Raw genomic sequence first — 23,679 nt, 5'->3', positions numbered from 1 at the left:
TTGCAACACCTCATAAAAGAATACACCATCTGTCTGCATATAATATAGTACAAATAATCAAAACATATAATTTTATGTATAATCAAGGCCCATTGAAATGCAATGGAGAAAAATAACAATTAAACCCCCTAAATTATATATAAAAAGTCATATAAACATTCAATACAAGGAAAATGGTTGTAGTCCCCAAATGATCTGCAAATTATTAAAACTGATCACCAAATATGCATAAAAATGAATGCCTATTCGATCTAACTGATCAAATGTGCGTAAAGTCTACTCTCCACAACAATACACAAGCTGAAAAAAATCCAACAGAGGGATCAGCTGAGCTGGAGAGCGTCACAACCAGGAGCGCCATGCACACTTAAAAGGCTTCTCTAAAGATGAGTGGCAGTATGAGGGAACAAATATGGATTAAATTGACTTTATTTATTTGAGATTTTCAAGGGGGTGGGCATGCAAATTAGGGTGATAATAATCATACATTGATAGATGTGTGGTGGTCTTTTATAAACTCACCTGGCAGAGTCAGCCAAATAAAAGTCGACCGCGTATCCAAAGTAGCTTCCGTTGTCCCCACTGTAAACAGACGGATTTTCCACGTCCAGGTTGAAGGCTCCACATCCAGGAAGAAAAGCAAGCAGAAGCCCGGCGAGGCACAGCAGCGAGCGGGCCACGAGAGCGCCCGTCCCCGGCGTCTTTGAGCGAACTCGCCCCGGGAACATTTTGACGGAAAGTGGGAGGGGAATTGCAAAACTGGTGCAGGTCTTGCACTCTTCTAGAAAATATTGTCTTCTCGAGTAAAAAAAAACCAAAAGCGAAGCTACAACTGCATCCCCTTGACTTGGATCCAAGCAAACCACAGGGTGAGTGCGTTCATGAACGCACCGTCAGCTCTTGTGCGCAATCCAGACCCACGCCTCTTCACGACTGAGCTCCAAGACCCACGCCTCCTTGTCTTTCTCTAATCAAACTTATAGCAGGGAGTTCCCACAGCCGGGAACCAAAAGTTTGGAAGAGTGGGAGGAGGAGCCTGTGATTCCCTGCGAGAAGAATTTTCACAGTCCATCCACTAATCATTGTTTACCTCTATTGCGCTTTTGCGGTATACCTATCAGAGATCGGACGATGGATGATTAACCAGCTTCACAATACTCCTTTTGATCACACTTTGAGACACAAGAGTAAATAAAAACCCTACACAACACTGGTCAATTGGTCCTTTTGATCAGAGGTAGCTTTACGTGACCCTAAATACATTGATGGGCAGCAATAAATAAAAAAAAACATCTTGCGCAATACGTGGAAAGTAATTTATAACAATGACATATGAGACATTTTTTTACCTGTCGTTAATTCAAAAATATTAATAAATACATTTCTGTACTGGTTAGAACATCCGCCTCACAGTTTAGAGGCGCAGGTTTCGATTCCAGTTTCAGCCTTCCTGTGTTGAGTTTGCATGTTCTCTCCGTGCCTGCGTGGGTTTCCTCCAGATACTCTAGTTTCTTTTCAAATTGCCAATAGGTGTGAACGGTATAAGTGCCCTGCGATTGGCGAGTGACTAGTTCATCTGCGTGGAAGATTTGAAGTCATGTTTGTATGATGACCTCATTGAACAGAATTAGGTCTGATGTGGTCTAATGGGGATTTGCGGAGGAGCGAGCGGGGGCGTTGTTCTTCTGTGACTGACTCACACTCTGGACTGGAGGAGCACTTTCATGACGTTGGTAGAAACGACTCACTGGAGACCCTGAACTCGGCGCCTGGAATGAGTGACTTCAGCTGATTCACTGGAAGCCCTCAGGGATAGAACAGAGGGCCCAAATTTGGCCGTCTGGTAGCAGCAACACAAACTCTTCCGTCCATTCTCGTATTAATAGCCGCTCCGGAACACCCCGACTCGGGCAGCAAGCTGACTGACGGCAGTAATCCGCCAAGTCTGGAGGGGCTATTCGCAGCTGTTGAGGGAGCTCCAGAAAGTTACCACACTAATCCTGCACGTCAATATTTTTCACAACGAAAAATACAAACTGACCGATTAAGCCTAGCAGCTGCTGTCATTTAGAACATTCGATTTCATGACAACAGCATTTCAGAGCCACAGCACTCTAAATATATATGTGAATTTTTTTTTTTTAACACGTACAATATATTACTTTAGTGGTTAGCACATCTGTGACACAGACGAGGGGTTCTGGGTTCGAATTCTGTCTGAGGTCCGCTTGAAAGTCAGATGGAACAGTCTCCAGCAAAAACCTCGACCCTATAGGAAAACAAAATGCTTGGATGAATAAATGGATTTTTGGGATTCACCAATTTGCTGACGTGGGCTTGTCAGCGCTTTAGCTGTCTTTAGTCTTCAACACAGGATCTGGGAATGTGGGAGGATGTACCTGAACAAAACCGGAGATAACAAAAAATCCACACAGGAAGGCCGAGGTAGGAATTCTAACCAGGAGGTACGAGTTAGAGCTGGCTGCTCGAAGGTGGAAGATGTTTTAGAAAAATACTCTTCCACATGTTGATGTTTTAACAAATTTTCTTCAGGTATCACTTCATCTCCTTTCCACTGTGAGCTCAGTCTAAACAAACAGATTATTTTGTTTGTGTTTCCTAATTGTCTTTCTAAGTGGTTGCCTGCTACTTTACACCTCTTATCTTCACACATTTTGCCTTTTTGACCTTTTCAATAATAAAGACAAACACAGTGGTCGACTACAATCTGTTCCACCAAGCTGCCTGATATTTGATAAAGAAACATGCAAAACGACACATTTTCAGAACCAGGCACAAGATTGATTTGCTTGTTTAATTTCCTCACTTGATAGCTGGGCAGGCACTACAGAGACCTAAAAATGTGTATAAAAGCAAAGTTAATTTTGAACATGCAAACTCCACACAGGAAAGCTGGAGCCAAATATGTACCTCAGAAGCGTGAAGCCGACATGCCAACCACTTGTCCACTTTTGCTGCCATCAGTTGCCCTTGATTAAGCGAACGCTATTTTCCATCTCTCTCCAAGTGTGATGAAAAAAGGGGGCGTGGTTTCATTCCAGCGCCTCAGCTTTGACATCATCATTCGGCCACCAAGGCGACACAGCTGAAACACACACACACACACACGCCTGCAGAGCAATTCACACCACTCAACACAGCTGACACAATGCTTTAAAAATAGACCTGGCGCTTATATGTATATAAAGTCAGGCACGTATTGACCGACTTATGAAGTGTGATAGAATGTCAGAGATAGAGACATAGGTCAACATATTAATAGTTCAACAAGTAGGTCATATCTCCACAAGTGTGTGACTTGACGATAACATTGAACATGTCCAAACTCAACGTTCAACGTGGTTACAACCAATCTTTTTCAAACTGATTTATAATAAAAAATGACCGTAAAGAGGCTTACCGTGTCATTCTCTATTATTCCAGTTAAACCCCTTAAGCCATTTTCACACTGCACTTAGCATGGTGAATGGTGGGCTTCATGGATCAGAGCAATGGTGGACGGCAAAAAGGGCTTGTCACCCATGAACGTTCCATTGGAAGTATCGCCAACTGTCTACTCTGCAGTGGCCAACTTTACATCATCCGCAAGTGGAAATCTTTTTGCAGACCCTTATGAATGTAATTTGCACACGCCGATTTCGTGCTCGGACTCCAGCGAGTCTGGTATGATTCCGCCATGTTCCGCTGAATTTAAAGGGAATGAGGGGAGCCGCTATGATCTGCCGGGAATCAAGTTGGCTGTGTTCAGTCCCACAGCCCTTCTAACTGTACCTGACTACAAGATACAAAAAAAAAAATCTCTTGGCGTAGTTACTGTTAGCTGTCAGCACATCCAAATATGAGCAACCGGTGTGCTGTAGTTTTTATGACGTAAACATGTCCAGAGTGAAAAGGGATTCACTCTGCCATCTACTTGCTGATCTTACAGCCTTGTTGGGACATGGTGGCTTTCCGCCAAAATGCACTAAACGTCAGACTTTTTGACACGCAAAGGCAGCAGCCTACGCCCAACCTCATTCCACCATCTTTGGTGGGCCGACACCGGTGGGATGGGGGTCTGGAGAAACCCTGAGGCCGACCATTAGGCAACTGTTAAGTCACAGAATAAACACCATTTTACCACTCGGGTACAGACAGCAAATAAAAGCCACAAGAGGCATTTTAGCGGTTTGTACGCAAATCGGAACAATCAGAGGATTTAACGTCTGTTTGCTCCTTGGGGCCATTTCCCTTCGTCTTTTGAATCTGATGCTGTCGAGTGAGGCCATTGGTTTTAATGATGGAAAATGTGGTTCTTTGGGGGTGGCGTTAGTGTAGGGGGGGCACCTACACCATTGAGAGAAAGCAAGCTTCTGGTTGAAATAGTCTCTACAGCTCAGGAACAAGCTCGCTCGTGATCCAAAACCTAAGCTCGTCTTCCTTCAAAACACATATTCATTTTCCTTCCTCCTCTTGTTTCCTCATGTCTCTCCTCAGCTGGAGCAGCACATGGAACAGACAGGAAATTCCTCGGGTGTAAAAGCCCGCTCTGGCTTCCTGTTTCATTAGGTTCTTGTTCTTGGTCACTCTGGTCCACACAATCGCTCGATTCCTATGGTCTCCCACCTCCCCCGAGTGATGCAGATTGTTCCAGGCTGGACGATATGGCACTTTGGATGACAGATGAGTCATGAAGCGGCGGAAGTCATGAGCTGGCCCCGGTTGCAGAGCGGCCCGCCCTTTGTTTTCAACACATGCGCTTAGCAACGCGACGCAACATGATTGTTAGAGATGAAGAAATACTCCCAGGGGCTTTTTAGGGGGGGAAGATTTCTTCGTTGGAGTGTTTGCAGTCGTCTCTTTAAATTGAACACTCTATGTACAAGCGCTACGAGTGTGTGTGTGAGTGTGTGTATGTGTGTAGTGTTTGTTAGCCTGAGTCAAGCTTTTTTAAGATACCGTTTTTTTCCATGTATAATGCGCCCCCATGTATAATACGCACCCTAAAAATGGCATGTTGATGCTGGAAAAAAGCCTGTACCCATGTATAATACGCCCCCAAATTTTGACTCCTACTTAAGTCCGTAAACGTAAAATTATTTCAGAAAAAAGATCATCTTTGGGAACAACCGGATGTTATTCTGCCGGTCAGTATCACTGCGCATGCGCTAGCAAACTCAATAGCGAAGAAATGTTTCGGATTTGTGTAGGGTACATTGTGACAGCAAACGAGCAGGTGATCGAGCAAGCGTCTGATACGAGAGCATTGTGTTCGTATGGAGCGTGTTTGAAGTGAACAGCAGAGAAGAAAGCGCATCTGTAATGGCGGCCTCCGTATCATATCCGGATTTTAAAAAAATAAATAATAACAATTTTTTTTTTTTTGTACCCATGTATAATGCGCACCCCAGATTTTAGGACAATAAATTAGTTAAATTTTGCGCATTATACATGGAAAAAACGGTAATCATGTTATTTGGTCTTGTTCCCTGACTTTTAGGTTGTTTGTGTCAACTCTTTAGAGCAGGGGTGCCCAAACTTTTTCAGCTCGCGAGCTACTTTTGAAATGACCAAGTCACAACTATCTACCCACTAAAAAAAAATAATCCAAGTGCAGGTCAGGCAGGCAGTACTCACTTCATCCCGATCCAGGCCAGCCCGTCGTCTTTATCCAGGTGCAGGCCAAGCAGGAAGGCAGGTAGGCGGTCATGGTCTCATCCAAGAGTAGGCCAGGCAGGCAGGCAGGCAGGCCTAGGCTCATCTAAGCGCAGGCACAGGGCAGGGAAGGGCAGGGGTGGGCAGTGCAAGCAGTTTCAACCAGGTGCAGGCACATGACATGGCCGCGAACAAAAGACTGACGCTAGTTGTGTTAGTCTGTGCATGGTGTTTTCCATAATGCGTTAGTATCAAGTTAACCAACCTTTGCATTCATATCTCTTTTTATCTGCACTGTAATTTGAAATGAACAGGGTGTCAAACTTAGTCACTGGAATGTCTTTGTTGAATCCTCCAAGTCACACTGTGTGCATGCAACAATAGCGAGCATTTATTTGTTTGTGGCTCTCCTCTGCCACATCAAAACTTAAACGGCCGAGCTTGCGTGCATGTCATCACATCATCACCCACCACCGGGGCCCAGATGTCAACGCACACGTATCAGTTAAAAACAGCATGCTGCAAATTGTGTCAACTACAATAATAACGGAAGTGTTTAAGTGAAATTATTCAAATCTGTCTAATGTGTTTAGACGTCTAGTAGCCCTATTGTACTGAGTAGCCTAGGAAAGAACAACCAGCGTGGTTAATTCGCTCAAATCACTCAGCTGACTCGGCACTGTTCCTTCATTGTGTGGGTTTGGCTATGTCATAGTGGCAGCCAAAACTTATTATTTTATCTGTCCATTTTTAATGGTGCTTGTCTTCATTAATGTCACGGTCAAAATGGAATTTATTCCAGTTGACCTTGGCCAAAAGGTCAGATGAACACCTTGGACCAAAGTGGCCTTGGAAAAAGGACGCGTGGTCAGCTGGAGATGACGTCACCATGCTATGCAACACAAACCACTATTTCCAAAATTGATTACTGTATATGTGGTTTTCCCCAGAAGCCTGACAGTGTGAAAATATAAATTTTATGGTAGTCTGGGATTATCATCATGGCCATCCGGTCAACTATAAGAGAAGGAGATTACATTTATTAAAACTACATGCGTTTGTTTAGCCAAGATCACCAGAAGAAAGCAAGGTGGGTCCACCATCAAGTCCTCCCCTTCTCAAACAATATCATTTTTGAAACCAAATAAATTGATTATTTGTAAACGTTGCTAGATGTTGTATAATTAATATTTGCTTATGTATTCTTGCCATCATTTTTGGGGGGAAAACAAGTGGTACAGCTAAACCCAAAGAAACCTCAGCAACTTGTGTACATGGAAAAAGTAAGGGGAAAAAAACCAACAACAAGGAAATGCCAGCAAGCTTATCTGATAATGCAACAACAACTAATAAACATGAGGACAAGTCTAAAAAGGGGGCCAAGACCCTCCTATGACCCACGGACATGGACGCACATGCACGCACCCAATTTACCATGCAGGCTGCCTCATGTTTTATTTAGATGGGCCATTTGTCTCTCCGTGTAATGATGTACCCCTTTTTCCTCTTCTTGTGTTTTTGTACACGAGGGGCCGTTTTATGGAATGTCTCTATAAAATGCTTGTTAGTGTGGGTACAGCCTGGGGGTGTTGTTTCAAACACACACACACACACACACACGTATAAGCGATCACACATTCCCTCCAATTTGTTCCCACACTCACTCAATGCATTTGACACGGTGCACATGGAAATAGCCGGTCCACTTTCCCCTTAAGATTAAACCTCATATGTGTTCAGACACAAACACAAACATGCTTTGGGTAGCATAGTTGTCATTGTTGTTGTTTTTGTCACATTTAGTGTTCACATTACTCTCATATGCCCACAGGAAATGAATGAATCAGAAAATAACAAAATGATGCTGTCATGAAATCTTGACGAAGGGAACGCTTGTGACGTTTTAGCCTTTTTAACTGTCACAAGAAGGTAACCATTCTTAAAAGCAGGATAGGATTCTCCACTGGTTCGAATGTGAGCATACTTATCTTTTTGCAATTTTCTTAGCAGTCCTTGTTGAGGATACTTTGTGAATAAGTGTCGCTAAAAGCAAAAAAAGAAGCAAAAGATTTATGCTTGCTGAACTGAGCTCTTGTGATGTACGCCACAATTCAAACAACCTGTTTATTTTTTATTCTGATTATCACAATTTTTTTCATGTCCTGATTTTGGTCCTTTTATAATACTAGCTCACATTGTTCTATTGGTTCGTACTGAGTCATGTGGTCACCAATTTGAACTCTCTCTCCCAGGTTACCAAATATGGTTCCTCAGTCGATAGAGGGCCTTTAAGCTTGTGTCATGGTGACCATTTGGGATCGCCAATGAAAACACCGCCGCTAGTGTCACGACTCCACCGCAATTAATCGGCCGCATGGTGGCATGTTTTGCTTCTACCTCTAGAAGTTCCTCGGCCGCACTGCTTATTTACACAAAAATTAACAATGTCGGGGAAATGCCACCCCTGCCTGGGATGTCAGATAGCGCACCACGACAGAGGGCCCACCCCTGGCCCGCTGCACATTTGCCCGCGGTGTGAACGAGACTTCAGGACGAGGCCGGGAGCGAGTACAAAATTCAAAGGTCTCCCAAGAATGCCGCACGTTGCCAAGCAGCGTCGCATTCAAATAAACGTTGTGTGCAAAACGATCTTCACAGTGAGTCCTCCTTTTATGCCGCTTGTTTATGTTCACGTGCAAGTTCGCCTTATATAGACGCCATCGGCGGGCGTGGAACCGGCCTCATATTGATTCATGTACGAGAGGTTGAATCCAGTGCGAGTGGGAGGTCTCACTACGTGGAGTAAGAACATCAGAGCGCCCGAGGTGATTGACAGTGCAATGTCAGCAAATTCATTAAGGAGCCTCGGCGAATATTGTGTCCTCGGTCGGGATTGGATTTCTAGCCAAACAGAGTGAAGCATGAGAACGAGCAAGTAGAAGCAGACGGGAAGTGAGGTGTCTTCTAATGAAAGGCTACGAGGTCAACTGTGTTATTATCGTTCCAACGCAGCTTCTTCTGAAAGGTGACATATCCTTACGTAGAATCGACACCTGTTCTCCGGTCCCGTTTACCTCTCTGAACCGTGCAGTTATTTGTTCAACAGTCTGGTTAATATAAGAGCCCCCTCGGCCCCTTTTATAGCAAACCCATGTGTATGTTTTTGAGGCGCGGCGGTTGTGTATGCTTATTATGACTGGTTATTCTCTCGTCGCATCAGCAGTGGGGTGGTCTGTTCCATTATTAGCTTGGCTGGTAGGGGAAGATAGCCACCAAAAATGTTTAAAAATTCATTCATTCAGATCCTGGTCCAAATCTGAATGGCTTCATAGAATGACTTTAATAAGATACACTGGGTGAGAATTAACAGAATATTAGATTACTTTAATGAGATTACACATTTCCCAAAAGTCAAACAGTGACCACGAGACAAGAAGTTGCAGCTAACTTCAAAGCCTGACTTGAAAGTATTAACAGTAGTTAACGGAGGTTAATGTATAAAACCAAAATTTGTTAGAATCGGACCTTTAAATAAAATTGTGTGAATGCTAAATTGGCAAGGGATAGAAAGCACCAAAAATAACGACTGAGAAATATCATCAAATCAAGTCAAAAAATGGTCTTTCTCTAAACACCCCGACTTGTCTAAACATGGAATTATGATGAATATTGATCCAGGCATGACAGATCCAGAGAGGAATTTTTATTGCAGCCGAATGGAGCTCAGGGATGGTCTTGGAAAATCTTTGCTTTCAGGACTGTCCTTAATAGTCAATCTTCTGCAGTTTATACGACTCCTCTCCAGGCCGCAAGGAATCCTTTCTTCCAACAGCCAGTTGTAAACTATAAATAGCTTTGGCATGATGCAGTTTGTGCTGGCTGGCTTTTAAGGTGAGCTGAGCAGTTTTGTCTTCAGCAGACACGTTCTTCATCCGAGAGTCCAACAATCTCAGAGTTCCTGTGTTTGTGTTAAGGAATGTTGTTTTGTGTGCTGTTGATGAAAATCCCCAACATCAAAACAAGTCCGGTTTGCACAACTTCACAATGGACTCACGTTCTTCAAAGTGTTGAAATGTGACAGTCACGCCTAATTACGGTCATGGTAGGAATTGCTTTCTGCAAACCCGTTCTGACATAAATCTGATTATTAACAGTTTAGCGAGGGATCTCCTTCACTCGGCAGCCACGGTCGGTCTCTTTTGGGGTTTGGAGAGTGATACATTATCCATTCAAAAAACAAACCTTTCTTTCACATTTTCACAAGTGGAACACCCAGCAGGAAGAAATGAGCTCATCAGCGGTTGCCTAGCTTTGTATAAGACTACAACGGAACAGTGGAGGTTTGTGTCACATTGTCCTATTGGGAGGAGAAGCGGAGGTGCTACAATAAGCCAAATGTTATCTGACCCCAAACGTGACCCCGCCTGACCGGGTGGAAAATGTGTCATAACATGTTTGGCAACCTCACATGACAATAATAAAGACATTGGAGACGATACGAGCGAACAGAAGTAGCTTATTTAGAGGGACTTCGGGAAACAGCTTTGACTCATAAGGCACGGGGGGCCGTTCATTAGAGGAAATGAATCAGCATGAGAAAGCAAACATCGAGTGTTGCTGTCCATGCTGGACAGGTATTACCATGAATGGTCAGCGCCTCTCGCAAGTGAGACATTTTGTCTCCAGGTGGCAGAGATGAATCACAATACAAGCTCACACTTCCTGAATGAGCGAGCTGGAGGGAAAAATAACACTTATAAAGCTAAACTTTTGTGCCGTACAGTCCAAATGATTCAGCGCTTCTACCCTAGACATCACTTAATAGGCTAATTTGTTGTAAACTTTGTTATAACAGCTGGAATAGAAGTCGTAGTACCGAAAGAAGCTAGGCTAACTGATAACTGATTTAACTTTTAATGTCAAATACCCCCCCCACATACACACACACACACACACAGCTTTCAGGAGTGATCACATCTGAGTGTGATGCTTCTTCTATTCTGACACCTCTCTTATCACTCATGTGTATGGGCATGCAAGGCTCAGATTGCCAAAAGGGAGTTAACGCTCACTCATCGGCGTGTCAGCTTCAGCCTTGCCTCTCAAACACGTCTGCTTTCTGTTAGCGTAAGCTTGGGCTTGTGTTGTGCTCTAAATATTTTTACTTAACAACTTGCCGTCTCGCTATCCATCCCATGTGAATCCACATCGATGTAATCGCTCAGACCAATTTGGTATCTTCTTTGTTGTAACTTGTGTCTTTTTTTTTTTCCCCTTCCTGCCTTTTTCTCCACTCCCGACATTCCGCAGAGAATCATACGATCCCAAAGGCCAAGTTGAGATAAGTCAATCAGGAATATTTCATGCCAAACTCTTGAAAGGTTCCAGAGAAGCTCTGGAAGTTATCACTTTGGAGTCGTTACGGTCCTCCCATCGATGAGAATAATCTACGTGACGAGCCGAGCAACATCCTTTTACTGAGATACAGAGCCAAATGTGTCATAAAGTTACTTTCCCTGCTGCTCCACCACCATGTTGTCATGTCTGTAATTGCTTCCATGACTCTCAGTTGTGGTGCGGGCCATACTGCTGATGTTAGCCACAGGTGGAGGACAGGCCAGGCTCAGCTGGGTGGGGTGCTGGACTGACTCGGCGGAGTCCGTCAAAGGAGGAGCAGATAGTGATGACATAAGGATGAAGTGCTGAGGCTTTCCTTTGTTCTTTTGCTTTTTCCTTCCTTTTGTCATTCCAGGTATTCTAACTGTCTATTTTATCGTTGGATTTTCCACTTGGAACCATAAAACGGTTTACTGCACTCAAGCAAAGGCTGGATAAAAATTTGATTTAAAACAAAGACAAGAGGAGCTGAAGAATGCTTTTATATGTTTGGTCTTATTTTACTGCTGTAGGAGATAGAAAGATAGACAGAGAAATAGATAGAAAACCAACCTACTATTCCTGATTCATGTATACATGCTTGTCTTTCAGCATTTGCGTAGCAAACACAACAGCTGCGGTCCCAAACTCATCCTAAAAGTTTCGTGGGCGGCTTTAAAGCCTTCATTGGCAAACAAACAAGAAAGGAGACCCTCAGGTGATTCCACAAAGAGCGCGTTGATCCACCTGCCGGCCGCCGGCCAGAAGGCGGAGCTTGGCAGTTTAGTTTGTGATTAGTGGTGTTTAGAGGGCGGAGGGGTGACCTCTCCTCCCTGGGTGAGTGGTCACACTCTGCAGGGGCCTGATGAAGGGGCCCGAGAACAGGCTCACATGCTGACACACTACAGCACTCTCTAATCTACTGTGACCAAACACGGGCCGGAGAGCGGGTGGATTTGGGGGGTACCAGCAGCCAATTACTTGAAGAATGTCAGCTCAACTTTTAAGAGTAACTTGACTGCAACTTGTCGTGTTTGGGGGTCCCTGAAAATGTCGGGTTCCAGGTAATCGCTTATGTTAAGTCCGCCCATAATATTGTTTTTTTTCTATTCTGCACTCCCTAAACATGCAATGTTCAGTTCAACATTTGTCCATAGGAGAGCCAAAGTACCGTTCAAGCAATTTATCCAACACATCACGGTCATTATTGTCAGCTAATATCCGATCCGCCAGCGGGATGCAGACTGGCATCGTTCAAGCCAAAAGCAAATCCCACTTCTGTGTGATCCCAGTGGATGTGTGGTGGGAAAAGTAGCATATGTCACGGAAGTGCTCAACCATAATGTTTTCCCTGGGAGCAGCTGGAGTGTGGGATGGATCCAGTGTTGACCTCCTGGCTCCTAACTTTGTACTGCTCAGGTAAAAAAAAAAAAAAAAAAAGTCTCTCACATAGCTTAATAAACATGGGCAGCAACATCTCGTGGCCCTTCATTCATCTAATCATTTTTCAGACACAAGCATGAATCAGACGTTTGAACACATTTGGACTGTATAATCTGATTAATGAAATAAATAATACATCATAATTTCCTCACAAATTATTCAGTTTAAGTGGATTTTTCCATTGAATAGTTATTTCTTCTTACTTGAGAGAGATTTTATCTTTACCATACTATTCTGAAGTACCAGTGGTCTCACTTAAGTAACATGTTTGGCTGACCTCTACAAATTCTACAAACATGGAGGCGCCATTAACTTGGCTGGCACAACAGATAGGAACCGGCCTCACGAATGGTCACATTGTGGTTAACAAGCACAAAACAGTATACTATTGTTTCACAATAAACAATACAAATATATATCGCTTACCTTATAGTCTGGTGTGGCTTATATATGAACAAAACAAGATTCTCCCCTCATTTTAGCTGGTGCGGTTTATAATCAGGTGCGGCTTATAGTCCAGAAATTATGTTATTTGTTGATTTTTCATTTAATTTATTTATTTAATTGATTTTAATGTCTTGTGCAGACAATCGAATACAGCTTTGTTTAGAGTCTGCATTTATCTGGATTCAGTTTGGGTTTTGGAAACCTCACAAACATGAGAAAATCCCTTCAACCTCTCTGGATAATGTGTGGTACCCCAAGGACATTGCTTAACCATAATTAAAAGAGTAAAACACATCAAAAACTACACACAACAAAAACTCAAATAAGTCATTAAGTTCAACAAAGCACATTCAAGAAAAGCGGTGGGCCCTTGTTCTGTGCTACACTGTTATTGGCCAGTTTGCTTTGAGGGGTACGACAAACGATGAATTCTTATCCGATTTCAACAGCGTCATTGTGATGAGAAATCGCTAATTAGGGACTAAGTCGTTGTGTTGCGTGATGGTATGATACTTCAAAAGTCCTTTTCCACAATACAAATGATGAGGGGATTGCCACAACAACATAGTTACCAGATATGCTTACAGCCCACACATCTGGTTTTGGGGAGAACTGATCTGAATCTCAAACAAATAACTCGGGATAGACCGTGAAAACGTGTCTAATGCGTGTGGTGTGCTGTGTTGGTCTTCTCGAGGACATCCATCCATTTTCTATACCGCTTATCCTTAACAGGCTTAAGCTAAACACATTGTATGAAGAAAAAAAATGTAACTATGTTTTGCAGTCACCGTTTTCCGTCCTGGAAGTAAAAGTTGAATGATGATACAGCTGGACGGTGGGAAAAGTGTAAACAGAAACCAGTTTAACATTCCAGTGCCTTAAAGAGGCTCTTTCTTGAAGTGATTAATCTGTTATCTATTAATGTTTTCAAATACTTACAAACGTTGACATCTGCTCACAGATGCAGAGCTGCAAGGAGCCAAAAGGCCCAACGAGGCCAGAAAGTGCGAAGCGTTCTACATTGATGTTTCCAGTCCCTGACGGGAAGCGCGAGGGGATCCTCTTTCAGAAAAAATCCCGAGAGATGGACCATATATAACCCTCTGGATTCATCTGGGATATGAAATTAATTTTCAGAAGCCCTTTTCCTACGATGGCAGTGTTTTGAACAGGCTGTTGCACGCTGCGCCTGTTGTCCAAAACGCATCCCGAGCCTGACATTGTGATGCTCTTTCTTCACAAAGACCTGCCACAGACATATTATGACACGTGGGAACTGTAAATTCTGAAAAAATGTCATAAGCTCACCCCAAAAAAATGGACTCTATTTGTTTCAGGCATCAAACCTCTGTAATAATGTTTCCACGACAACATGAGAAACACTCGCTCCACACCCAACAGTGTTTTTACAGGTACACCAGTGGATCCATGTGTGTAACAGGAAATGAGGTCACTTAAATGGGAACATTTTTTGTTTGCACAGCATGCCGGAAACACGGTCCAGTTATACCAGCGAGTGATAAACAACATGGATGTCAGGGTTATGGTATTCGTGAAGAGTGACGAGATGCTGGTTAGGGACTTTTACGTGAGTCAGTCAAAGTCTGCTTCAGGGAATAAGACACATGGACAGGAAGTCATTACACTTCCTTTCCCAGATTCACAAATTGTGTTTTGTTCTCTTGGGATCAAGTAGGGCATAATAACAACTGAGGAAAAAAAACTTGTATTTTCAATATAGTACTTGTCCTCATTGGGACAAACAAGCATTCTGCACCGGGCTTTCTCCTCGTGCTCGGGCTTCCAAAAACATGGTACGAGTATAGACACTCCATGAGGAATTTGATAGGTATCTCAATACAACCTTAGAGTCATGTTGAAAGCCATCTGGGAAATGAACTCAAAAAGTCAGAGGGGGTAAAGTGCCTAAAAAAGAATTCTAATCAAAGTTTTTCATCTTAGAGCATCCTGAGATGTTCATTAAGAGGAATGTACAGTTCGGATACTGAGGGGTGAAGTCATCTCTTTTTTCTCTACAATCAAGCACGTTCACATTATTTTGCCCACTGCTGTTAATGCACAGGCTGTGAGCACATTCGCATTCTATGAAATTTCCACCACGAACAAAGCCGGGCACAGAGCCATACACTGAGGCAATGGGATGGATTTAATTACAAAGCTGGAAGCTATTCTTTCAGTTATTTCACTTTTTGGAATCGATAAATGGAGACTGATGATAGTAAAAAATGTATAGATATAATCGTGACGGGGCTACTTGACCTCAGGCCTGTATAGGTTTCCTGCCAAGCAAGCACTCTTCAGCCCAGAGTTGTGACATCGCTTGGCGTTGACTAGTACAGCCATGCAGTGAGTCGGTGCTGCCCTCGGCTGGTCATTAAACGTACTGCACCCAATGAAGCACAATGGAGCTACTATTGGAGCTATAAAAGACAACTTTTTTTTTTTTTTAAATACAAACGTATATGTAACGAAATATTAAATAGATATTTGACCTGAATATTTTCATGTGCGCTGTATGCAAAACATTTCAGCCCTATATTGTTATAAATAGAATCGGTGGAATAATTTAAAAAGTTTATTGATAGATATATTTTAGTGGGGTGGGTGTGGGGGGGGGGTGTCTTTACAATTAACACTTTGAGGCAATCTGTGAATAGCAATAACCGAGTTACTGCCCTAACAAGAGCAAACTTAAGGAATTGCAGTGTGTGAGGAAAATTAAAACTGACAGCACACATACATTACATTTCTTAAATGTGCACTTTATTTTTATATAGAAAAAGACCTTCTTTTGCCCACTTTATGGGAACAATTTCATGAGAGAGGCTCTCCACAGCTCATTTGAGTCTTTCCAGCAATCACACTTATCTTTTGCTCACACACACATACTTGTGCAGTGGTCCCAGGCTAAAAGTGATCGAAAACAGCCGAGCGTGATGAAGACGGTAATCCTCTGAAGACCACTGCTTTGGTGAAGCACACTTGGATTAAGACAAAAAAAAAATAAAAGGCAAAAAAATTACACCAAATTCTTATACATGTCAGCACGTCCCAAATAAAATATAGTTTAGTGTGGTTTTTTAAAGACATTTAAATAGCATAAAAGTTAAAAGGTCACAACGAGATTTCATCATCAGCACAAGAATGTGTCGCGGTAAAGCAGCAGTCACCTTCCTTGACCTCCTGTATGAAGAGTTACAGAATGTGGAAGGAAAGGGCAGTCAAGTCTGTAACATGAGCTCCTTTCCAAAACACAGAATTTTCTCATTATTATGTTGCCCAAGCTCTCTAAATACAGTACACTTATGGACACACACGTACACACAATGTCACATTTTTCTCAAAATGCTCTTTTCTTCATATGACATCTCTTGTTCAGAGGTGACGATGCATAAAATGTCGTCGTTACACTAGACGAGTATCAATAGATATACTTCATTTTGCACGTGAGGGGTTTTGACTGGCTAACTCTGGATCAAACCTGGCCAGGCACCCTAGAACGGGTTCGACTTAACAGATGGGGACATATTAACAGTTACAAGTCTGTGGTACTCCTCTTGAACATATCCCAGGCTAGACTGAAGAACAGGTCAAGGTAGCTGTTTCAGAAATAATTGGGCATCGCACTCTGGAGCAATCCAGGAGCTACACTCAAGACCTAATCTAGTGTTGGATTCTAATATATGTGGGGTTGGAATCAAGAGCTTGTAAAATAGTCTTGAAAGGTCCCAAAGCTATATTCTAGGACAAGCCAGAAATATCACTCAAGAGCCAGTTGCGGTTTGACCTTAGAACAGCAGTGTCACACTCGTGACACACTCTCGCACAAACTGCGTTGGATCCAAGATCTGGCTTCGGATTAGACTACAAATTTTGGCTCCCCTCCAGACCCTCTGAAAGTGAGCCAAGGCTATAATAGCGAACACGAATGATCGAAGAGAAAAGGTGGAAGACTACATTGTTGTGGAACAGGCCAGGGGTGACATTCCAGAAGAGGAGAAGCATTCCAGTCCAGAGCAGGCCGTTTACTCGTCTCTAGTACAGGTGCTACTGTACTCAAGAACTGGTTTGGAGTCAAGCCTCTAGAACCGATCTAGGTTACATTCCAGAGCAGGGGTGTCAAACTCATTTTTTGTCGCCGACCACATTGTATGTAGTCAGTTTCCTTTGGTAGGCGCATATGAAACTGATGGGGTTCGGTACCTCCAATAAGTTTAAGAACCACTGCTCTAGAACATATTCTAGAAGGGGATAATTCAATCTTGGTCCTTAAAGACCCCTTTCCTGGATGTTTTAGACGTTTCCCAATGACACCTGATTAAAATGATCTGGATCTTTATCCAGCTTCTGCACACCTTGTTGATTGTCTTTCGTTTGTCTCAGTCTAGAAAAAGGCCAGAGGTAACACTTTAAAACAAGCCAGCCCCACACTCCAGGACAGTGTTAGGTGACAACTTAAAGATTGTAGACTGACGTTGCACAGTTCAAGGGCAGCTCTAAGGTTACACCATAGAACAGCGGTTTGACTCTAGAACTGAGATTCTTTGAGTTAACCAAGGTTACACTCTAAAAGAGTGAGACATTAGAATTTAGAGCAGGACCACATACACCAAATCTGTTGAAATCGGACTGCGGGTATTGTAGCGTCCAACAGGGGTTGTTTGAGGACATATTGGATCAGGTCCAGAGAAGGCCTGGCATTGCTCTCTACAGCAGGCCACAGCTTGTAGTCTAGTCCAATCTTTATTTCCCCCTTGCAGAATACAAAGTACAACTGTCTGTCTGCCTGCCTGCCTGCCTGCCTCTCTCTCTGCCTAGAAGAGGTCCAGAGTGGCTATCAGTTTGTGATCCGAATGTAAACAGTCAAAGACCACGTGGAGTTCTAGCAGTGTGGTGAAAGTAATGCAGAAATCTGCTCAGGCGGGGTTCTAGCACAACGCCAAGTGGATGAAAGTTGATTTTTTCCAGCGGCGCCTCATCCACAAGAGATCCATCAGACAAAGGCTTGATAATATCACAGCCATTGAAACTACGACAAAGATGGCGTTTGTGAAAGACGAGCAAAAGGCCGACGCAGATGATCTCGGCCTCGCAATCACACAAACGCTGTACAGTACACGAGAAAACAAGTATTTCCAGGATTATTAGGTCAGTTTACGCCGTCATTTGGCTTGACTGCAGCACGGACAGGTCTGCTGCGTTACAAAGTGTTAGCTATGTCACTCACATTTTCTCTTGGATGTCTCTAAAGTTAGCAAGCAGGACTTCCTCCTGCATTTTCTTTTGCATAAGGCTGTGTTCTCCACCCCCAACACAATTCACAATGAAAGTCATGTGACTGCATATACGGCAGCATATGACTCCTGATCTTCCATGCATTTCAGCATCTACGACTGAGTTCAATGCAAAGTGTGTTTATATTTGTGCAAAACATCTGCGGAGAAGCGCGGACTAAACATCAGGAGGAAGCGAGTCCGTCACCGCTGCTACTTGCACACTTTCTTCGAGACATCCTTCATGATGGGCGAGCTTCGATTGGTCGCTTTGGAAAGACTCGTCCCCTGGGGCCTCTTGAACCTCCTCCTCTGTCGGCTCCAGAGTGGCCGGCTCTATGGAGCTGAGTTGATAGTAGTTGAGAGGGGCGGAGTCTTTGAGAAGGTCTGCGGGACTCTCCTCCTCTTGGTTGATGCAGAGCACGGCGGTCCCAGTCGGGAAAGGCCCCTGCAGGAGTACCTCCTCCACTTGCGGCTCCTCTGCCCGAACCTCCCTTTCCCGTCTCTCCTGTTCCTCGGCGCTCTGCAGGTGCAACACGGCGGTCTCATTCTCCCGCTCAAGGATGTCCTCCTCCGCCTCCGAGACACATGCACGCACCCCGCTCTCTTCCGAGCCCGGGGATGCGGAGAACGGGGAGGACACCCGGTCCGACTCGGTGTATGTCTCCCCGGGCACTTGTAGCAGCACCCTCCTCTTCTCCAGGTCCAACTTCATGATGGTGTGCAGGTAGTGCGTTCGGACACGAAGAGGGTTGAACTCGACTCGCCCTGCTAAATTTCCGCAACCATCTCTGGAGCAACCGCATGGGAAGGACATTCTATCCACCTGAAGGAGAAAACAGGCTTCGCTATTGTCTTGATTGTTCAACCCTAAAAATGTTTACACTGTAGGAACACATGAACCGACAACCATGCAGAAGCCCAATTTACACATGAGTAACTTCACAAACGGCAAAGACAAAATTAGTTAATCCACATAATAACCTTGTGGTCTTAATGGAGGCCATTTGTGATCAGCTCACTTTAAAAAAAAATTTTTAAGGTGTATTTATGAAACAAGAGCGCAGATTTTGTTTTACAATCGTGTTATTTCCAACTTCAGCTCTTAACTATATCAAAAATATACTGCTTACACGGAGTTGTAACTTTTGGCTCTCTGGAGCAACAACATTTTTTTAATTCCTTGTTACCTGACTGAATTATGCAAATGTTATAAGATGGATTTTGGTCGAGAAGAAACACTTCAACTTTTACTATTTGTTATGTTTTTCTACCAGGTTACATCAACTACCTATTTTTTGCGCAAGGGAGCAATTTCATGAAGTCATCTTAGTTCCAGAAACACTTAACGATTTACCAAACTTCAACAGAGCACAAGTCTTCACCCTTTGCAGTCCATGGTGAAGAATTGCATTTTAATTTACTCACGTGGTTGAGGAAAATAGAAGCCTGTGTCTGTCCATCCGTGGCCAAGACAGTCAAATCAAACAAGGTTAACCAGGATCCAAAGGTGAGCACCCTACCTGGCATTTGATGCCGGCCTGGCTGCAGCCGCAGTGTCGAGGGTCGCAGTACAGACGGCAGTCGCAGCCACATTCCTCCCGGGACAGGCGGATGGCTCGGAGCTCCGTTTTCTCTCGAGCGTCGATGCGTGCGATTCCAGAGGCTCGCAGAAGGGCTCTGCGCCGCTTGGTGGGCAGCGGCTGAAGGAAGAAGCAGTCATCCACCTCCACGGCGTCCACGTCGAGGTCCTCATCCGAAACGTCGTCCAGAGTAAGCAGTTCGGCTTGGGCGCACTCCACCGTGCCGTTCCTGGTCAGCTGTGTACGACAGTCAACCCAGCTAAAGTAAATAAAGTGTGGAGTAAAAACGGACACTGATGTGAAATATGTGCCTTGGCTTGATAAAGGTTGGGAAAGCAGTGCGCTCTCTTTTCTTTCCCAGAGAATCAATCCACTGCTGAGCCCATTTTGAATTCCTTTTGCTAAGCTGCAGCCCCTTTTGCCCGAAGTGTAGTGGACTGCAAGATTTTGATTTTTTTCCCTAAAATGAAGTATTTCTAAGACTCCTCATGCTTCATCAACAAAACCATGACGGGCCATGGTGTAAAAGTGTGCTGCATCTCGGATGCTTAAATAAGCGCTATCAAATATGCCGGTGCGTTTTAAAAGGACTCTTGCAGTGTAGCTCGTCCATAACGTAAACGCTTAGTGGACTGGTTTCTGGCGTACCCAATTAAGTGGCCATTTAGAGACTGGCACCAACAGCTTGCTGTACCTTCAGCTTGCGGGCGTTGAGCTTCTCCTGGCGCAGGTGTTGGCGTAAGGTGTGTCGGTGGCTGGTCTCCTGCTCCCGAGCAAACTCGCCCAGCGTGTAACGTCGGATGGAGGAGTGGTTGTGGGCCATGCCCAACGAGCTGCCCCCTTGGCTGGGCACGCTCGTGAAGCCCTGCCTCCGGGGGAAATAATACACTGTAACGGCATCGAAACGCACCCTCTTTCTTCCAGGCGACAGCTTGTGCTGTCTGAGGATTGAGGTGGCTGCGGGGGAAGAAACATTCAGGATGGAAATGAATGCTTATTTGTTACATTTGCACCAATGGTTTTTTTTTTTCCCCCCGCGCTTACGAGTGAATTCTGTCCTGGAGGATGGGTTGAGGCTGTCGCAGCTGTCAGCGCTGTCACTGCTGGAGATATCATCGTCAGAGTCTTTGGGTGTAGAAAAGGGAGAGCCGTTGTCCACTTCTTCATATCGTCGTTTGAGGCTGAGGGAAGAACCTGCCTCCATGGAAACTGTGTCTGAAGGCACAAGTAAGCACCAGTGATCATCAAAGCAAAAAAAAAGTTCAAGGGCGATAAAGTTCAAGGACGATAAACTGTTGCATGCAAAAACTGCAGTTGGGTTTCTAGAAAAGGGATGGGCCGTTTAGCTAAATTTCCCTAATTTGCCACGCGGGAAATTACCCATTCTCACAAATGTTCAATCCCAGGTATTTATTTATTTATTTATTTATTTATTTTTCGTTTCCATAAACAAAACAAAATTCCCCAAATGAGGCTTTTAATTTAGCAAAGATATGATTTAATATGAATTATCTGAACAAAATCCACAACAATTAAATAATGGTAGACAGCAAGACAGAGGGGAAAAAGTGTTCATCTTAGCTTTGTAACATTGTATGCAACAACCTCCCCCCATTTTTCACAAACTAATTTGACTGAAGGCATCACCATGGCAACTAGCTAAAATGGAATTAGATTTCAAATTCAAGTTACAGGATGCACACTTTTTTTTGTTCAAGTGTTGGAATGGAGACATGACCAGCACACCATTTTAGAATGATGTAAAATCCATCCCCAAACCAGCAAGGTAATATCGGAGCATTGTTACATAAGACAAAAATGATCTCGTCCTTGTACTATAACTAAGCTTTCCCATTAACTGAAAGTGGAATTGATGATTGACTGGTTTAACATGTCATGTGGCCATTTGTTCACACAGCAAGCTTTGAGATGGTGAGAGCCAACACAACGGTTACCATGGTGACTTAATCAAGACGTGAGGACGCCAAAGAATCTGCTTCAGCCTATGAAGAAAAAAAAACGATTTTCTCTAATGTTGACTTGGTCATCATTCAGAAATGATAGTGGAATTTGGAAAACAAAAATAGTAAGGCAATGCAGACAATTGTTGCCTGAATTTTTATATTGCATATCAATCCAACTATTTGGACATTTCCTACACGGGGAAATTCCGTTTGAGCCCAGGGGGATTATTTTAAAGGGGGGAACTTTGTAGCAGTTTGGATATTATATCTCTTGTGATACCCGCCCTGAAATTTGTCTGGCACATATAGTATAACAGTTTTATGATGGTGATAGTTGACGTTGGAGTGGATTATTTCGGTTCGCATTATTTCCTATGGGAACAAATCTTACGTGAATGATCATTCTAGATAGGACCGTGTCCCACTGTAGAGCTTCCAGGGTATCAAGTACTGTATTGCAATAACATCAATATACATGACAATCAACAGGAATCACAAAGACCTTTTACCAACACACTGTATGCCTATCGCGCAGCTTTTTTCCTCTGACCCAAAACACATTGGATGCTGGGCCATCAATTCGGCTAGTGCCTCCTCTCCTAAATGATGCTGTCATTTTTTGAGGAGACGCAAGTAAAGCGACCTTGTATTGCAGCATTTTTACCGCATTTAAACCCCCCGGAGAAGCTGTCAGGATGTGTGCAGTAATCATTCATTGGATTTCCAAGTGGAATGTTTTCTGTCACCCTTTTCTAACCGATGAAAAGCTCAAAGTATATACCTTTACCATTTGGTAATATGACTTGCTTATTTTGGATGATTTGGCTTTGTGTGACAGTTCAACAAAATACCTGACTGTAGAATAAAGATTCATAACCTACTACTAAAGGATGTATAGATAGATAGAAGCTGCTGATGACGGTGCAGTTTACAGAAAGCAGGAGCAGTATTGTCCAACTGTGGCAAGAACAGTCAATATATATATGAATGAGAGCACTTAGTATTTGCATCTACAGTATATGCAAAAATCAGTTTTCACGTGCACACGGTCGGGGGGGTTAAGAACGCTCACAATGACAAAGAAGCTTTTCTTACCTGGGTCACTAAAGGGAACTTGACTGCAACCAGCTCGTTGCTCTTTTCTCTTCCTTTGTGTTCATGGGTTATATTGAGCACCCTGTTAGACGCCTTTCCGGTGCCGGAACCAGCAGCTATAGACTTTAAAGTGGTTGTCTACGCGTACTACTTCGTCGATGTGGTTGGAGGAGGCTACTTGGGCTCATTGTTCTGTAGAACTGGAAAAAAAAAAAAAAAAAAGAACCACAGCCCTCTTCAGGATATAGTTCAACGGATATCAAAGGGGTCGTCACGTTACCAGGAGGGAGTTAGAGTCAATTTTCGCGCTGTATTACATATATATATTTTTTAATCGTTAAGTTTTTGCCTGCTCTTGACAAGGGCTTTTAAATGGAGAAGCCCACTGACATCTTTAGTCGTGGTCCTTTTTCGCCACCTCCTCGCTGGCCTCCTCCACCACACTCAATGGGCCGGGGAACGGTCCGCTGGGTCGATCTTCGTCTTCTCGCTCGCCACACGTTTCCGGTGTCAATTGTCGCGGCCGTCTTTGGGGCGAGAAGACGGTCTTTGAACCGGTTTCGCCCCGGCCGGACCCGGTCGCTAGATTGTAACAATGGCAGCCCAAAAATTCCTCCCGGCGGACATATATATACTCGCAGTGACGTCACGCTTAGCTTCTGCGCCAAGGAATGTTGGGAAATTGAGTGTTTGAGTTTGCCTTTGTCCGACTGGCATGCTGTCTAACCGTTATAATTACTATCCATCCATCCATTTTCAGAAACGCCTATCCTCAGTCAGTGCATTATTTGTTTTTGCTACTTTAAGTTAGCAATAGGA

The 23,679-nt window shown here is 43.7% G+C and overlaps 2 protein-coding genes and 1 long non-coding RNA gene across 3 annotated transcripts in view; all 3 read right to left on the bottom strand.

The window, feature by feature from the left end:
- The window catches only part of itga5 (integrin, alpha 5 (fibronectin receptor, alpha polypeptide)), a 31,105-nt gene extending 30,119 nt beyond the window's left edge, over positions 1 to 986 (bottom strand). Inside the window, exon 1 of the mRNA XM_061273095.1 lies at positions 523 to 986. Within this exon, the coding sequence (XP_061129079.1) occupies positions 523 to 728 (206 nt within the window). The 5' untranslated portion in view covers positions 729 to 986. The remainder of the gene's footprint in view (positions 1 to 522) is intronic.
- A 1,815-nt stretch (positions 987 to 2,801) lies between these two features.
- LOC133150524 (uncharacterized) lies at positions 2,802 to 3,810 on the bottom strand. The gene is made up of 3 exons (XR_009713786.1): positions 3,422 to 3,810; positions 2,932 to 3,106; positions 2,802 to 2,855 (listed from the first exon to the last, which is right to left on the bottom strand). It is a non-coding gene; the product is annotated as an uncharacterized LOC133150524 (long non-coding RNA).
- An 11,876-nt stretch (positions 3,811 to 15,686) lies between these two features.
- Positions 15,687 to 23,502, bottom strand: csrnp2 (cysteine-serine-rich nuclear protein 2). The gene is made up of 6 exons (XM_061268257.1): positions 23,251 to 23,502; positions 22,861 to 23,060; positions 20,846 to 21,016; positions 20,496 to 20,758; positions 19,742 to 20,038; positions 15,687 to 19,044 (listed from the first exon to the last, which is right to left on the bottom strand). The coding sequence occupies exons 3-6, from the start codon at positions 21,003 to 21,005 to the stop codon at positions 18,397 to 18,399; spliced, it is 1,368 nt and encodes a 455-aa protein (XP_061124241.1). The 5' UTR covers positions 21,006 to 21,016; positions 22,861 to 23,060; positions 23,251 to 23,502; the 3' UTR covers positions 15,687 to 18,396.
- Positions 23,503 to 23,679: the final 177 nt, after the last annotated feature.

This window comes from Syngnathus typhle, linkage group LG2 (assembly GCF_033458585.1).
Source record: "Syngnathus typhle isolate RoL2023-S1 ecotype Sweden linkage group LG2, RoL_Styp_1.0, whole genome shotgun sequence".
Classification (NCBI taxonomy): domain Eukaryota; kingdom Metazoa; phylum Chordata; class Actinopteri; order Syngnathiformes; family Syngnathidae; genus Syngnathus; species Syngnathus typhle.
The sequence above is the reverse complement of the archived record's forward strand: the minus strand, read 5'-3'. Positions and strand labels throughout refer to the sequence as shown.

What these genes read in the sequence shown, in the direction of transcription:
- csrnp2 (XM_061268257.1), bottom strand. Translation starts at nt 21,005, where the DNA reads ATGGAGGCAGGTTCTTCCCTCAGCCTCAAACGACGATATGAAGAAGTG. An exon ending in CTCCAGGACAGAATTCACTC is followed by an intron (nt 20,759 to 20,845) that starts GTAAGCGCGGGG and finishes CTTCCCCCGCAG; the next exon opens with CCACCTCAATCCTCAGACAG. An exon ending in TCAACGCCCGCAAGCTGAAG is followed by an intron (nt 20,039 to 20,495) that starts GTACAGCAAGCT and finishes TGTCGTACACAG; the next exon opens with CTGACCAGGAACGGCACGGT.